This window comes from Pantherophis guttatus, chromosome 6 (genome assembly GCF_059756535.1).
Source record: "Pantherophis guttatus breed Tessera chromosome 6, ASM5975653v1, whole genome shotgun sequence".
In the NCBI taxonomy this organism is placed as follows: Eukaryota; Metazoa; Chordata; class Lepidosauria; order Squamata; family Colubridae; genus Pantherophis; species Pantherophis guttatus.
In genome coordinates, this window is record NC_142068.1 from 80,055,151 (window position 1) to 80,072,080 (window position 16,930).

Below are 16,930 nucleotides of genomic sequence, written 5' to 3' on the forward strand. Positions count from 1 at the left end.
TATAAATCAGCCATTATTTGGGACCAGGACACCAAGGTTCAGATAGCAGAACAGAGTTCAAAGGGACTTAGAGGATTTTTAGTCCAACCTCCTGCTCCAGCAGGAGATCCTGTATTGCATTCAATAAACTGAGTGCATTTCAGATCCAAAAAACTACAATGGTAAACAGACATATTGTGTGGCCGCGCAGGTGGTTATGGGCGCAACTCGTTGTGCCCATGTGACACCCCTCCTGCGCGAGCTGCACTGGCTCCCAGTGGTCTTCCGGGTACGATTCAAGGTGTTGGTTACCACCTTTAAAGCGTTCCATGGCATTGGACCCGGATACCTTCGAGACCGTCTTCTGCCACCAGTAGCCTCCCACCGGCCAGTTCGCTCCCACAGAGAGGGTCTCCTCAGGGTGCCATCGGCCAAATTATGTCGCCTGGCGACACCCAGGGGGAGGGCCTTCTCTGTGGGAGCCCCTGCCCTTTGGAATGAGCTGCCCCCAGAAATTCGTAAAATCTCTGATCTCCGTGTATTTTGCTGTGCCCTCAAAACCATGCTGTTCCGCCAGGCTGGGCTATCAATGTAAAGATTTTAATTGGTTTTAAATGGGATTTTAAATTTGGGGTTTTATAAATTGGGCCTATTATTTAATAATTTTAATTATTTTTAAATTTTGTCTGTCTTTGTGTTTTTAATTAGGCTGTACACCGCCCTGAGTCCTTCGGGAGAAGGGCGGTATAGAAATAAAATTAATAATAACAACAATAACAATAACAATAACAATAACAATAACAATAACAATAACAATAATAACAATAACAATAATAATAATAATAATAATAATAATAATAATAATAATAATAATAATAATTGTAGAGAGATAGACACTTGCGATTATTTGAATCTGCCATTTGAAATATGCAGTTCACTTGGGGCATCCTTTGATCAACTCACTGTTCCATTAAATCTCCCTTGCATTTAGGAATTCCTTCTCGTAGTACAATCTTACGAATTACATATGAGGCAAGCAGCAAAACCCATTGTTTCTCTCTTACATTTTAATTAGCGGAAATTAGGGAAAGGGGTTTATGGAACTGAAATTCACTATGTTAAATTACCGCTTGATTTTTGTTCCCCCAAAAGCCGCCCCCACACACATACACACACCTTGTTTTGCTCTTTCCGCTTCTCAAATATTTATTCTTCCAACAATTTCACCCATTTTTAAAACTATCATCTTTTTTTTCAAGAGGAAATAGATTTTTTTTACTATACGATGCTTTATAACTAAAGGAAGAGCTGTAGATTTATTTTTAAGTTTTAGCTTTAAATATATTGCAAGTCACCCTAAATTTACAAAATAAGAATTGAGCTGAAGCAGGTAGATATTTTTTATTTCTTTGTCAAGCCTGCGAATAGGCCAAAATGAAACAAAAAGAAAAAAGAAAGAAAGAAATGCAACTATACTCTGCTAAGAAGGGAAATATAAAGAGAGGAAAAAAAACAGTTTGTAATTGGAATTAAGAGTCTTGATGATGGTTTTACAAATAACTTTCTCTTTGCTTTGACTCAGTTCCTCCACTATTTTAGAAGGCAGACAATGCTAGCAGAGAAAGCATTTGGGGGCACTGTTTCATCAGCTTACATACACATGGATGTTTGCTCTGTCCCATGAATTCTGCTTATTTGAAGCAACAAGTATCATTTTACATACAGAAATTGCAGCCTCATTCGGTAACAACCCCCACCCCCACAGCAACACATACAAACCCTGCTTTTGTATTCTTTATTTAATATTACAAAAAAAATGGCCTGACTTGAGGCACCAGGAAGCCTCCAGATAAATACCTGAGGAGTCACCTTTGAATATTACACACCAAGAGGGTCGGTTTATAAAAAATGCAGTGATCTCAACATGGCTGCCTCACTGATCCCAGAGGCCACAAAATGGCTCTTCTTCACGAACCCCAGCTAACCACAACCCAATGCCCATTTCACACAACCAAAGTTCCTATGTCAGAGAGGAAGGGATTCCAACAATGTGAACTAGCCAAGTCCCAAGGCCTCTCTCTCTTTCTCTCTTTGTATATGACTTTTCAGTTCTCCCACCTATATGGAAGGCATGATTTCCCACCTGGTTTTTAAAAACCTGCCTATTTTTCAATGTTTCTCTATCAGAGGCTGAGCTTTCACCGCCGGTCCTAAAGAAGAAAATCCTAAATAAAGTTCCCTTTGATAACCGTGAGATGGTGCCCTCAGCAAAAAAAAAAAAAAAAGCTATCATTCCTACCAGAATATCATGGGCCCAGAATGAAAAAATGGCTCATTTCAAGCTAGAGAAGGAAAGAAAAAGATATATATATATATATATATATTCCCATTAGCTCATACTCCAAGTTGCTTAATTCTGTCTCTTGAAAACACCGTTTACAAAAGTTCTTGGGCAAGGAGAATTTGTTTCAAACACACACATATACGGACATACGGACTCTCTCTAACCCACGCTCATACATTGGACAAAAATATTTGGCTCCGAATCCCTCAGGCAACCAGCAGTCCGTGCTGGAGTTCATGTCATCGCTGGCTTAGGTGGGAGACGACATAAATGAGGCCCACCAAGAGCAGACCTCGCACGCCCACCATCATAAGTAGGAAGAGCAGCAGGATGGACATCACCGGCTCTACCACCTGGTTGCCAAGGTGCCAAGTGGGGAAACCCATGTTCACCAGCTGCTGATTGATGTCTGAGAACGGCGAACGTTCCCCAGGCCTTGCATTCTGGCGCTGTTGCTGTTGCTGCTGCTGCTGGTAGTGCTGTGGTGGGTTGGGACCAGCGTTGGAGGTTGCGTTGAAAAAGCCCTGTTGAGCAAACACGAGAAAGTGAACAAGCACAAGAAGCTGTCTTTCTGAGACACAGAAATGGGACTGTAAAGGGAGATGTCAGAAATGCAGCTCTTTGGGCAAATTAAAATAAAAATAATAAAAAAATAAAAAAATAAAGGGATGCGGTGACTCAGTGGCTAAGACGCTGAGCTTATCGGTCGAAAGGTCGGCAGTTCAGCAGTTCGAATCCCTAGTGCCGCGGAATGGGGTGAGCTCCCGTTCCTTGTCCCAGCTTCTGCCAAACTCGCAGTTCGAAAGCACGTAAAAAAGGCAAGTAGAAAAATAGGGACCACCTTTGGTGGGAAGGTAACAGCGTTCCGTGCGTCTTTGGCATTTAGTCATGCTGGCCACATGACCCCGGAGATGTCTTCAGACAGCGCTGGCTCTTCGGCTTTGAAACGGAGATGAGCACCGCCCCCTAGAGTCGGAAACGACTAGCACATATGTGCAAAGGGAACCTTTACCTTTATCTTTAGCCAAATTTTATTTATTTGTTTGTTTGTTTGTTTGTTTGTTTGTTTATATTTATATACCGCCCTTCTCCCGAAGGACTCAGGGCGGTGAACAGCCAACAGATAAAACACAAGAAATACAAAATTTTAAAAAGTATTAAAATCCAATTAAATTAATTTGGCCCACAATTAAAAGCACCCCTGTATTAAGACCCATTATTAAAAAAATTTAAAACAATTTAAAAGAGTTAAGCCAGCCCGGCTTGCTGGAATAAATACGTCTTTAGGGAACGGCGAAAGGTGCGAAGATCCGGGATCCGCCGTATCTCCGGGGGCAGCTCATTCCAGAGGGTAGGTGCCCCCACAGAGAAGGCTCTCCCCCTGGGGGCCGCCAGTTGGCATTGTTTGACTGACGGCACCCTGAGGAGCCCCTCTCTGTGGGAGTGTATTGGTCGGTGGGAGGCTATCGGTGGCAGAAGGCGGTCTTGTAAATACCCAGGTCCTAAGCCATGGAGCGCTCTAAAGGTGGTAACCAATACCTTGAAGCACACCCGGAAGACCACCGGGAGCCGCTGAACTGCCGACCTTCTGATCGACAAACTCAGTGTCTTAGCCACTGAGCCACCGGGTCCCTCTTGGGAAAAGATACACATACTTTAAAAATCTACAGATGATACTTTCGTAGCCTCACATACACCTTTTCCAAATTTCCAAAGTGCTAGAAGAAAAGTTTTTACGGAACAATTCTACGCAAACCACAATACATACACCATTCCTCACGAGTCGAGAGGAGTTCTCCCTATTCTGAGTGGTCTGTCGTACTCGAGGGTCATCATCTTGCACAATATCTCCATTAGCCAAAATTCGCACCATCTTTATAGCAGTCTTGGGTTTGCTTTGTCACACCTGTAATTTACAGTGGGAAGATTTTTTTAATATGATTACTAGTTCCATGGGGAACAGAGACCCAAATAAGTTGAATATACCAACATTATACATAATTCTAGCAGTAAAGCATTTCTTACACAATCACAATAGCTAATACATGAGAATTTTAACATTCCCCTGCTGCATTCTTCCCATGTATAGATCTACTACCGTGTTTCTCCAAAAAGACGACCCACCTTGAAAAGAAGCCCTATCACGTTTTTGAGCAAATTAAGCCCCACCCACAAAATTAGCCCTAAATAAGACCCTGCCTACCCCAGGGTGCAGAGGTGGGGCGAGGCACACAGGTAAAAAATAAGCTAGGGTGGGGATGGAGCTGCCCTACTTATCAGGCCTCACGCACCCCGACACCTGCCTTGCCTTCTTCTGCGGCCACTTGCCGCCACTCGTATGCATCACTCCAGCCTCTGTTTCGCCTTTAGATGCCTGCCGGAAGGCATCTGCAGCCAATAACAGAACTCCAGATCGATCCCGAGGTCTATTATCAGCTGCAGTGGGCTTTCCGGCAGGCATCTGAAGGCGAAACGGAGACCAGGGCAATTCGTGCAAGGCAGCAAGCGGCTACAGAAGAAGTAGGCCAGCAGCGGGGTCCTGCTGGGCGGGGCTGTCGTTGCCATGGCCACAAGGTGAGTCAATAATTAGAACCCTCCAAAAAGAAGGCCTAGCCTTTTTTTCGCGGGAGTCAAAAGAAAATAAGACCCATCCTTCATTTTGGAGAAACACGGTATACATTAGCAATTTTCTTACAATGTTCTACAATTCAAGGGCACAATTAATTGAAATACTTTTCCACTGCATACAGGAACTTTTGAAATAATTCACAAAAAAAGTAAGAATGATGGCTGAAAATACAAAAAATCCAAAAACAATGTTCTTTGTCACATTCTATGGCAACTATGTTCTTTTGTGCGTTGGGTTACTTGTACAGTATGTATGCTCCATACCCTCATCTGAGCCAGAGAACAGAAATGCGACATCCTATTCTCTCAATTAGAACCACTTTCCAGTTCAGTATCCTACCTGATTCAAAAGATTTTAAAGTCAAGTAAATCTGCAGAACTTCCAAAAAATATTTTTCCTTGTAAGCAAAATGCTGTTGGTTTTTAAAAGGTCATAATGGGCACCATTTTAGGAAAAGATATTTCCTTCCTGGCTCAGAGAAAGTATCTGTTGCACAGATATCCAAGATCTACATTAAAAAAATAATAATCATGTGATATGTTCCATTGGTTTAAAATAAAATTAATCATAATATTTTACAGAATTTTTTTTTATGCTGCCTCTCTCACTGATACAGCAACTCTGGGAAACTTATAGTATGCTAAAAAGTATTACAAAACAATTGAAATTGTTGAAGAGGTAAAAATCAAGATGAGATAGGGAGGGAGGGAGGTATTTTCTCTACCTAATCAGCCACCCTCAACATAGCAGGCCCATGTCAGAGCTCCAGATCTAGTGACAGAGTCAAGTTTTCCGACTTTTCAGAAGGCCAGGAGTATGGAGGTGGATTTAATTTAATGTATGTTTTATTTTATTTATTAAAGCAATTTATGCAGCTGCCCATCTCACAAATAAGCAACTCAGGGTGTCATACAACCGAGTTAAAAACAGGTAATAAATATATTATTGAGGCATTTTGGTCACTTGTTTCAAATATATGACAATATTGAAAAACAGAACAAATTTTAAACATAGCATCTGAGGTAAAAATACACAATTGCATAATGCAACTTCTTAGTCAACAAATGGGTCCAGCTTAAAATGTCCTTAGATGTAGAAAGAAAGCAGTCTTTCTCTTATTCCTAGGAAGAAAAGAGAATTCCCAAGATTCCCACAGCCTTAACTACAGAGAATTCCCCCTCATCCTACTAGTTTGGTGTTAAATGCAAATCTGGAAAATATATGAATAAAAAGCAAGAATGATGAGATGCACGATTCCCCCCCCCCCCCCGCATAGGTTAGCTTAGTGCAATGAGACCAACTTGAGCCTATTTCTACCTCAAGAAGGGACTATATATAATGTTTTTTTGAGAAATAATTTATTTTTACAAACACAGACAATACGAAGCATTAACCCACAAAACCAGGAAGTTCCTATTTCAGCATGAATCCATAAGGTAACCTTAAGCCTCACTTCTAGAACCAACTACAGTAGTGGCCAACATTGTGGAAACCTTTTGGGGAAAATGTATTTTTGAGGTTTGATGGCTAATAACACCACTTTTTTGGGGGGGGAGTTTCAAGATAATCCTATTCCACTGCTGGAATGGCCTGGGAATAGCCCAGACCTTAACCCAATTGAAAATCTATGGAGCCGACTAAAGGAACTTGTTAGTCAGAAGTGACCCAGCAATCAAATCCAGTTAATAGAAGCCATCATTCAATCTTGGTTTCACATTATAACCGCTGTAGAACTACAAGACTTGGTTCACTCCATGGGAAGATGTTGTAAGGCCGTAATTCACGCTAAAGGTTACCCAACTAAGTATTAACTGACACGGTGATAATTTTTTTATATCTTGTTTTTTCTATGGTGATACTTTTTGTATAGCTCGCTTTTTCTATGGTGATCATTTTTGTATAGCTCGTTTTTTCTATGGTGATCATTTTTGTATAGCTCGTTTTTTCTATGGTGATCATTTTTGTATAGCTAGTTTTTTGTATGGTGATCATTTTTGTATATCTCATTTTTTCTACGTGTTTCACTTTTCTTCTTTATACTGCAACTGCTATTCTAATAGCAAATCCTTCCTAAAAGTCATTGCATTACATTCTTGATTAAATTTTCCTTCCATTGGTATATAATTTTATGGTACTGCTCCAAAAAAAAAAAAAGAAAAAAAGTAGAAGAAGTGGGGTTATTAGCTAGTTTTAGAAAATACACTTTTCCCCAAAAGGTTTCTACAATTTTGGCCACTACTGTATTTATGCTTAAAAGATAATACTGGGAACCCACACAATACATACGAATACTCAAAATGCACATACCAATAATAAAAAGGCACCAAGCAAGCAGCCAGAGAAATGATTAGCAAACAGCGATGATGTCACAATTATTCCTGATGCGAAGGCTTCTTCAATCCTAAAAGAAAAAAAACACACAAAATGCGATACAGTGCTCGACTTGGTATCAACAGAAGGGGGTCTCAACTAAAGCTCAGGGAATCCTCGCCCTTGGCTGGAGATGAACATTCTGTACATGGTCAGAGGCACGATTGCTGTGTGGTTAGCTTCAAGAGTATGTCTGGGACCCGGATTAACCCTTTCCCAACTGCCAGCAGGTTCAGGGAGGGAAAAGCATCCGGCCCTTCAATCTATGCTACATCCCAACAAATTTGCTCTACGTTGGTTAATTCAAGGCTGATAAATTGATTTGTACGGATGGAGTCGCAAACATGCCCCCTCCCATGCGCCCACTCACCGCTCGCCTCTCTCTCTCTGTCTGCGGTCTCCTTTTGCTGACGTCAGCCTTCCCTTCTTCTGCTGACTGTCCAGTATCTCCAGCCCGGCGACTTCCAGGGACGTCATCATCACCGGACATTTTTTCAGGAGAAGGGAAGAATGAGAGAGAGAGAGAGCAAAGTGGTTGGCCCTCCCCCCCCCGGGTGGAACTGTGGAGTAGCTCCCTCTTCAGGCGCCAAGGTGAATTACACGGTTTGCACGGCGAGGCGATGCATCAGTGAAAGCGCTCAGGGATTACAGAAGACAATTCCTTAGCGCAGGGGTCTCTAATCTTGGCAACTTTAAGACTTGTGGACTTCAACTCCCAGAATTCCTCAGCAAGCTGGCTGAAGAATTCTGGGAATTGAAGTCCACAAGTCTTAAAAGTTGCCAAGGTTGGAGACCCCTGCCTTAGCATTCCTCAGAATTCCTCACACAGCACAACTCAGGGATTACAGAAGACAATTCCTTAGCGCAGGGGTCTCCAACCTTGGCAACTTTAAGACTTGTGGACTTCAACTCCCAGAATTCCTCAGCAAGCTGGCTGAGGAATTCTGGGAATTGAAGTCCACAAGTCTTAAAGTTGCCAAGGTTGGAGACCCCTGCCTTAGCAGGCGGAGAGGGAATGGAAATGGCATTTTCTTTATTTTTCCTTTTTTTTAATTTAAAATTTTATTAATAATACAAAATTAAAAAAAACATTGAACATAGATATGACATCACTGGTTCCAAACATCTTCGTCACTTTACAATAATATTAGTACTCCTATAAACATATAGTTCTTAAGCTTTGTTCATTATTTAAACATAATATGATATGATATTAATACTTTTTCCCTTATTTCTGCATATTTATTTATCTCTTAAACATACATTTATCTATAATAACATCTATATTTTGGAAATGGCATTTTCTAACAACAACAAAAAACAACAAAAAGTTGTCTGGGTTAAAATAATGGCTGAAGGAGAGGGCCTCTTTGCCTCAACAAGGCAGGTGACAGCACCGACCAAACTTGAGCTCGCTTTAAGCAAAGCTCCCCAAGGTCGGATCTGAATTGGGCATGGAGTCTTCCCGATATAATAAATAATAAATAATAAATAATAATTTTATTTCTATACCGCCCTTCTCCCGAAGGACTCAGGGCGGTGTACAGCCTATTTAAAAACACAAGACAAAACAACAATTAAAATTTTAAATGATTAAATAAATTTGGCTCAATTAAAACCCCAGAAATTTAAAATACCCCAATTTAAAACTATTATGTTGATAGCCCGGCCTGGCGGAACAACAGGGTCTTCAGTGCGCAGCGAAACACGCGGAGGTCGGAGATCTTACGTATTTCCGGGGGCAGTTCATTCCACAGGGCTAGGGCTCCCACAGAGAAGGCCCTCCCCCTGGGTGTCGCCAGCCGACATAACTTGGCCGATAGCACCCTGAGGAGACTCTCTCTGTGGGAGCGGACTGGTCGGTGGGAGGCTATTGGTGGCAGAAGACGGTCTCGAAGGTACCCAGGTCCTATGCCATGGAGCGCTTTAAAGGTGGTAACCAACACCTTGAATCGCACCCAGAAGACCACTGGGAGCCAGTGCAGCTCACGCAGGAGGGGTGTCACGCGGGCACAACGAGTTGCGCCCATAACCACCCGCGCGGCCGCATTCTGGACCAGCTGGAGCCTCCGAGTGCTCTTCAAGGGGAGCCCCATGTAGAGAGCATTACAATAGTCCAACCGGGAGGTAACAAGGGCGTGAGTGACCGTGCGCAGGGCGTCCCGGTCCAGAAAGGGCTGCAACTGGCGGATCAGGCGAACCTGTTAAAAGGCCCCCCTGGCCACGGCCGTCATATGCTCTTCTAAAGACAGCCGTGCATCCAGAAGGACACCCAGATTGCGAGCCCTCTCCGTGGGGGGCAAAGATTCACCCCCAATAGTCAACGATGGCACCTGCTGACTATATCGGGGCGCCAGAAGCTACAGCCACTCGGTCTTGGAGGGGTTGAGTCTGAGCCTGTTCCTCCCCATCCAGACCCGCACGGCCTCCAGGCAGCGAGACATCACATCAAGGGCATCGTTGGGGTGGTCTGGGGTGGAGATGTACAGTTGCTTATTAGTATCCTATGACTATCACTAAGTGTTGTATCTTATGATTCTTGACGAATATATTTTATTTTTTCTTTATGTACACTGAGAGCATATGCACCAAAGACAAATTCCTTGTGTGTTCAATCACACTTGGCCAATAAAGAATTCTATTCTATTCTATTTATCTTACTGGTCGGCAAGCAAGCACAGATTGGCTTGGGCATTTGGGTCAGGAGGTATGATTGGCTACAGTAATGTCGCTTGCAAATAAAATAAAATAAAAATCTGCTCAGTTCCCCATAGTATAAAGAGTGATGTCAGAAATTGGGGAATAGAAAATATATGCTCTTTTGCAGGATATGAGCTAAATCGGTTTTTTGTTTTTCAAACTTGGCCATTTTTAAGATCGTAGACTTAAGACTCTCAGAATTCCCCAGCCAGCACAACTACTAGCCCTAAGAAAAATGATGCAAATCAGGGGTGAAATCTACTTACCTTCCCTACCGGTTCGGAAGTGCGTGGAAGTGAGAGTTTTAACTAATTTTATGATCTTTTTGCCATGTTAAGTGAATCCAGCTTTCCCCATTGACTTTGCTCGTCAGATTACCAATGGTGATCCTGTGACCTCCCCAGGATGCTACAACCATCATAAAAACATGGCGATTAACAAGCACCCAACTTTTGACCGCTTAACTGTGAGGGTGCTATGATTCATAATTGAGTAGCGTTCAAAATGATTGGGAATTGGAAGCATCCTCAAGAAGGGATCCAAAACCACCAATGCTTGTGAACATCAACTTGACATACGGCCACACACCCATGGACCCCTTCCTGAAAGTGTTCTGCCTAGCCTCCCTACATAGCTTCATTGCAGGAGATCAGTCAGCCTGGGCAAATGAAATTTTCTCTCAGGATTCTAGAATAGATGTGATTCCCTGTTCTCCCAGTCCATCTTAGCATTTTTGGTCAGTGTATAGTTATTGTTGTGACCCCGGCCCCGGAGGCTGATTTATCTTCGCATGCTGAGTCGGAGGATGATATGGAGGAGGAGGAAGCTGTCACGAGCTATGTGCTGGAGGGACCGTCTTCACTGGTGAGTCAGCAAGAACTGACAGTTGCTGACGTGCCTCTGGACCCCAGCCAAATTGAGGAGGAAACAGAGGCCGGTAACGGGGGAGCCCTTATTGGATGCAAGAGAGAGACGTAGGAGACATCATAGAGAACAGCTATTGCCACGTCCCAAGAGGTGTGGTCAGGAGACATAGGGCCACATCCTACAAAGTATAAAAGGGGTGTGACTGGGATGGAAAGGCGTGGTGAACAATTTGTTGGCGTTTTGGATGCAGTGGATTTACAACTGTTAGTTTGGAGGGTTTTTTTGACAAGAGTCTGCATTCCTGCATTAGCCTGCTGGCCATCTGCCAAGACCTTCGGAACATTGCCCGGTAATTATTGGACTGATATACACTTTGGAAGAGAACTATTTATTAAAGGGCCAGCTTTAGTCTCTCTAGTCTGCGTTCGTTACTGCTGGGCTATTTGAGCCTCTGCAAGGCCACTTGTGGGAGGGGACAGAACAGTTATGTAGAAGGTTTTAGGAATGGAACTTGGAAGAAAAGGGCCAGATGTCTTGGGGAAGCCCCCATCTCCTGGATGAATGAAATATTTTGAGGAATATTTTTTTAAAAGGCAGAATATTATATTTCCCTAAATGAGAAATGAAGAAACATGTTTTTTAGAGGCAGGAAGCAGCCCCACTCTCCCTGCCCCCAAGGAGAAACTGAGGAGGCAGCTTTTAGAAATGCAGATTTGGTAATCCATTCAAGGCAGAATATTTTGAACAAAGGCAAAATGGTAGGATTAGAAACAGCCCCCCACTCAAGATCCAAAATAGGACGAAAGTCATTAGCCACAATAGGAATTGCCCAACTCCCTTTCAGAACACAAGCCCCTTCATTACACCACCCCAGAGCAGTCCAAACTTCAACCAAATTAGCTCAGACAAGCATCTAGGATTTACATTTCCTCTTTTGCCTGTAGAGCCAGCTATAACCCCTACATGACCCCATAGGAATCTGACAACAGCCAATAGAATACGTATTCTTGCACAGGAACAGGACACTCAAATACAAAGCCCAAAGAAGGTATATCATCCCCCTCCCCACTCTCAACTCCATTTTGTCAGCTGTCCCAAAAATCATGTGTGGTTGGTGGTTTTGCTTCATCAATAAATGGAACTTTTCTTACCTCTGGAAGGAGAAGTAATTTAAAAAATTTTAGACTGTGTAGAAATGAATAGATTAACTTTGATGATTAAAGAAAGAGAAGATTCAGAATACTTTAAGATATGGAATCAATTTTACCATTGGTTAGAAAAAAGATATAGATAAGTAAATTAATAGCTATGTAAAAAAATGGTATAATTAAAATATTGTACTTGTGGAGAAAGGTAAAAATGAAGACAGAAGAAACAACAACAACAAAAGATGAAGTCACGGAGAAAACAACAAGAGGTCGCACGGAAGGGAAGATTGATGTATTAAATGTTTGTTTGTGTATAAAATAAAAAACCTTTTCAAAATAAATAAATAAATAAATAAATGGAACCTTTCTTTCCAATTAGCCTCAATGTTTCCAATGTCTTTCTCCCAGCTTGGAACTGAACCAGATGGATATTTCTTCCAACATGTCTTAAAGGGAACCACTGCAAAAGTGAGATATAAACTCGGGGGCTACTGGATGATGATCAGGATCTGAACAACATGTCCACTCAATTAGGAGTCCCCTATAGCAAATACAGCAAACACTCCTCTTACTCTCCGAATTGGAAGGGTCCTCAAATTAAAGCAGCATTTCCCAATTTTGTTGGCTTCAAAATGTGTGGACTTCGACTCCCAGAATTCCCTAGCCAGCATTGCTGACTGGGAAATTCTGGGAGTTGAAGTCCAAGCATCTTAAAGCCAACCAGGTTGAGAAACACTGGGTTAAGTCCACCTAATTTGCCAGGAATGAAGTGAGCTTTGCTTGGCATATTTTCCTCCAGTTGCAGCTGCTTGTTGCAGCCTGAATAGTGTCACACTCCCCCACCCCCACCCCAAGAGATGACTGAATTTAATTGGAGTTGAATGGGCACCTCCCTCTAGCTAAATGACATTTTCATTGGCAACGAACAAGGGGATAAATCCAATTACACCACAAAGAGGCTCCCTAATAGGCCGTTCAAGTGGAAGAGTGCCTGACGGGACAGACGAGGCGGAGAACGACTCTCCCAAACCAGTCTGGGAGGGGACCCCCAGCTATGGTATACTGGGCAGATACAATGTGGGCAACGTTCTGGCAGAGAGGAAAACAGTGCCGGGTGGGGAGTGGCCACTATCCACACTGGATTAAAGCTAGACAGATGTCAAAGGTCAGGCTTTTAGAAGAGGGCCTGAACGGAAGTTCCTTCGCTACATATTAGAACCGCAAACAGGGAATCACAAATCAAAGGTTTTCGTTGCCACTGAAGACTAATAACTAAAACCATTATAGTAACACCAGTTCTTTATCTGTCTAGAAATTCAGCACCTGTTCACATAAAAATCCTGCAGCAATTTAAGGTCTGAATGATATTCCACAGGACGATTGTCTCTACAAACTGGGAAACTTGGAATCTCATTAACAATTCTGACATAGGCAGTTCAACTGTGCTCTTCTATTTCCTTAATGCAGTTATTTCTAAGGTGATTTCTCAGCTGATAAATGTAAATTCACATTTCATTTTTGGTACAAAGGAAACGTGATTTAGACAAACTCCATACTTTTGATTAAATAACTTCTCAACCCCACAATATACTTAGCTGTGCTGTAGCTTAGCCGTGCCAAAGTTCCTAATGTGATTAGGACAGGTATGTAAAAAGTCTTGGTAAGTCTATGTATTTTAGACTAGCCAGCTGGGAGGAGAGGGGAATAAAATACTGTATATAATTATTCGTGCTTTGAAGAGTTAGGATCTGTCCTCTTGTTATTTGGTTTCTATTCCAGAACTGTTTACCGTACATAATTTTTATAGTAGTAGATATTTGTTAAAGTTCCAGTTATTTTTTTTTTGTCTTAAAGTTTTAATGTCCTTTATTAGTAGTTTGAGACCTATATTTTAACTTGTCCATTTCTCTCCCCCAGATTTTTGTGTTGATAGCTATTAAAATGAGAACTGGGACATTACTGGTTTTCTCAACTAGTGAATTATATTTAATTCAAGTCAATTCACTGTTATGATTATTTTGACAATGTTTAGTTGTTAAATCAATTTAATAATTAGCAATCTAGTAGTTTAAAACTTTTTATACTATTATATTTTAACTATGCTGTTTTTTAAAACCAGCTAATCTAAAGGCTCCAGGAGCATTGATCCACAGGCAAAATAAAGATGGACATTTTTGTTATTGTTTTTGTACTTGATCCCATTTTTTAAGAGTTGAGTTTAGCATTCCTAGTTTGTTAACTGTATAGTCAAGGCTATTGTTTTACCCAGTTGCAATGTATGGCTGTCAAAGTTGGACCATAAGGAAGGTTGAGCACCAAAGAATTGAGGCCTTTGAACTATGGTGCTGGAGAAGACTCCTGCGAGTCCTTTGGACTGCAAGGCGATCCAACTGGTCAGTCTTAGAAGAGATCAACCCTGGCTGCTCTTTAGAAGGCCAGATCCTGAAGATGAAACTCAAACTCAGGCACCCGCCCTGTGGAATGAGCTGCCTCCTGGAATACGATTGATCCCGGACCTCCGGACCTTCCGTAAAGCCCTGAAGACGTTTTTATTTCATCAAGCCGGCCTAGCCTAAATGGTTTTTAATTGGGATTTTAAATTTTATGGATTTGGGGTTTTAAATTTGGGTAGCCAATGATTTAATTCTTTTAATTATCTTAACTTTTGCATTTGTATGTTTTTTAATTTTGGCTGTTCACCGCCCTGAGTCCCTTCCGGGAGAAGGGCGGTATACAAATTAAATTAATAAATAAATAAATTAATAAATAAATACTTTGGCCACCTAATGAGAAGGAAGGATTCACTGAAGAAGAGCCTAATCTTGGGAACAATTGAGGGCAAAAGAAGAAGGGAACGGCAGAGAATGAGGTGGCTGGATGGAGTCACTGAAGTGGTTGGTGTGAGTTTAAATGGACTCCAGAGGATGGTAGAGGACAGGAAGCCCTGGAGGAACATTGTCCATGGGGTTACGATGGGCCGGACACGACTTTGCAACTAACAACAACAATTTTGTTAACAAGCTTCTTGATAGCAGTCCTCCAACATTTGAGGGGCTCTCACAGGGAAGAGATGGTCAATATACTCTCCAAAGCAGCTGAGGGCAGGACAAGAGGCATAGAAACTTATCAAGGAGAGATCCAATCCAGAACTAAGAAGAAATTTCTTGACTGTGAGAACAATTAACAAGTGGAACAACTTGCCTCCAGAAGTTGTAGGTGGTCCAACACTGGAGATTTTTAAGAAGAGATTGGACAGCCATTTGTCTGAATGGTAAAGGGTCTCCTGCTCCACAAAGGGGGTGAACTGAAGACTTCCAAGTTCCCTTCCAACCCTGTTATTCTATGTTCTTAGAGATGTTCTTCACAGCATCGTCCCAAAGCCAACTACAGAGACATTTCAGATACAGGAGCATCAAGGAGGGAAGGATAGGGATTTCAAAAAAAATGACAGGATTGCAACCAAAAGCATGTGATCAAAGCCCTGGCCCTCTATCACAGGAGTCTCCAACCTTGACGGTGTGGACTTCAACTCCCAGAATTCCTCAGCCAGCATGCACATACTGGCTGAGGAATTCTGGGAGTTGAAGTCGACACATCATAAAGTTGCCAAGGTTGGAGACACCTGCTCTATCACACCCAGATCTCTTTTCCCCAAGAGCCTTCATTCTCTCCTGAGAATCAAAGAGCTGATAAAACTGTTCTGGTCCCATACTACTTTAGAGCTTCAATATGGAGAATCAATATGCCTACCTGATTCCCATCAAGGAACAACAGTCCCTTCCTATACAAATGTAGAATTTTTTTCCAAGCCTTCTACTTGTTGAGTTAGCAATGTACCAGCACATCTCTCCAGACGAGAGTCCAGTAGAAGTGGTGTTATTCAGCCGGTTCATACCGGTTTGGACGAACCAATAAGCAGAGATCGTGGGTGGCCACCTCAATACTATGCTGTCCTATTTAGCCACATTTTCATAGCCAGGCGCAGGCGCGGAGGGCCAGGCGCATGCACGGAAGGGACACACGCAAAGCGAATCAGTGGCAGAAATCTTTGAAACCCACCTCTGTCCAGTAGCAATTGTCTGAGCAGTTACCTAGGTTTTATTCCAAGGTATTTCCCTGTAGGAGTTTCTACACACAAATTCTCTGGCTGCCTTTCCTCCTCGAGAAAGAGTGAAGATGAAGAGTAACACTATCATCACTTCAGATAAAAGAGAAACAAAGGCAGAGAGAGAAAGTGAAGAGAAGGAGGAGAAGAAGGAGGAGGAGAAGTGAATTGAATTCTCTCTCTCTCTCTCTCTCTCTCTCTCTCTCTCTCTCTCTCTCTCCCCCTCCCTCCCTCCCTCCCTCACACACACACACACACAGAGAGAGAGAGAGAGAGAGAGAGAGAGAGAGCCATAGTTCCCCTTTTAGTCCTTCTGACAATTCAGACAAGCCTGGTCAACCATCCACTGCCTTGGAGACAAGCATTGACTCAGGCCTGCTCTGCACTGCAGGTGAATTAGCATCTGTTTGGGTTCTGCCTAACAGGGCTGAGCAAATCGTGCCTTCAAAGCCACTGCGGGGACTGAATGAAGCCCACACATTGTGCTGCCTTTTCTTCTCCTGACGATTGACTGAGCTAATTGAACTCTCCTTTTCGGGGAAGCTCTGAACAAGAGTTCCTCCATGAAGAGCAGCGGGAGAGGGGGCACAAAGGAAAAAAAATAGGGGGGGAGACAAAGGACCCTTTTTTCCAACCCAGTGAATGAACTTTGATTCCAAACAGCATTTTCAGGGTCAGGAGGTTAGAAACTAGATGGCCAAGGTAGTGCCTGCAAAGTGTCCCTCCCTGAGTCTCTTCTACGTTCCTTTCGATTCCAATTAGTCACTACACTCTATAGATGTGTCTGA

At 42.5% G+C, this 16,930-nt stretch overlaps 1 protein-coding gene across 1 annotated transcript; it reads right to left on the minus strand.

Moving 5' to 3' along the window:
* Nucleotides 1–1,361: 1,361 nt before the first annotated feature.
* FAM241B (family with sequence similarity 241 member B) lies at nucleotides 1,362–7,884 on the minus strand. Its single transcript, XM_034438635.3, has 4 exons — nucleotides 7,693–7,884; nucleotides 7,260–7,353; nucleotides 4,092–4,229; nucleotides 1,362–2,847 (listed from the first exon to the last, which is right to left on the minus strand). Exons 3-4 carry the CDS (start codon nucleotides 4,194–4,196, stop codon nucleotides 2,563–2,565), a joined length of 390 nt encoding a protein of 129 aa, XP_034294526.1. The 5' UTR covers nucleotides 4,197–4,229; nucleotides 7,260–7,353; nucleotides 7,693–7,884; the 3' UTR covers nucleotides 1,362–2,562.
* Between the last annotated feature and the right edge of the window lie 9,046 nt (nucleotides 7,885–16,930).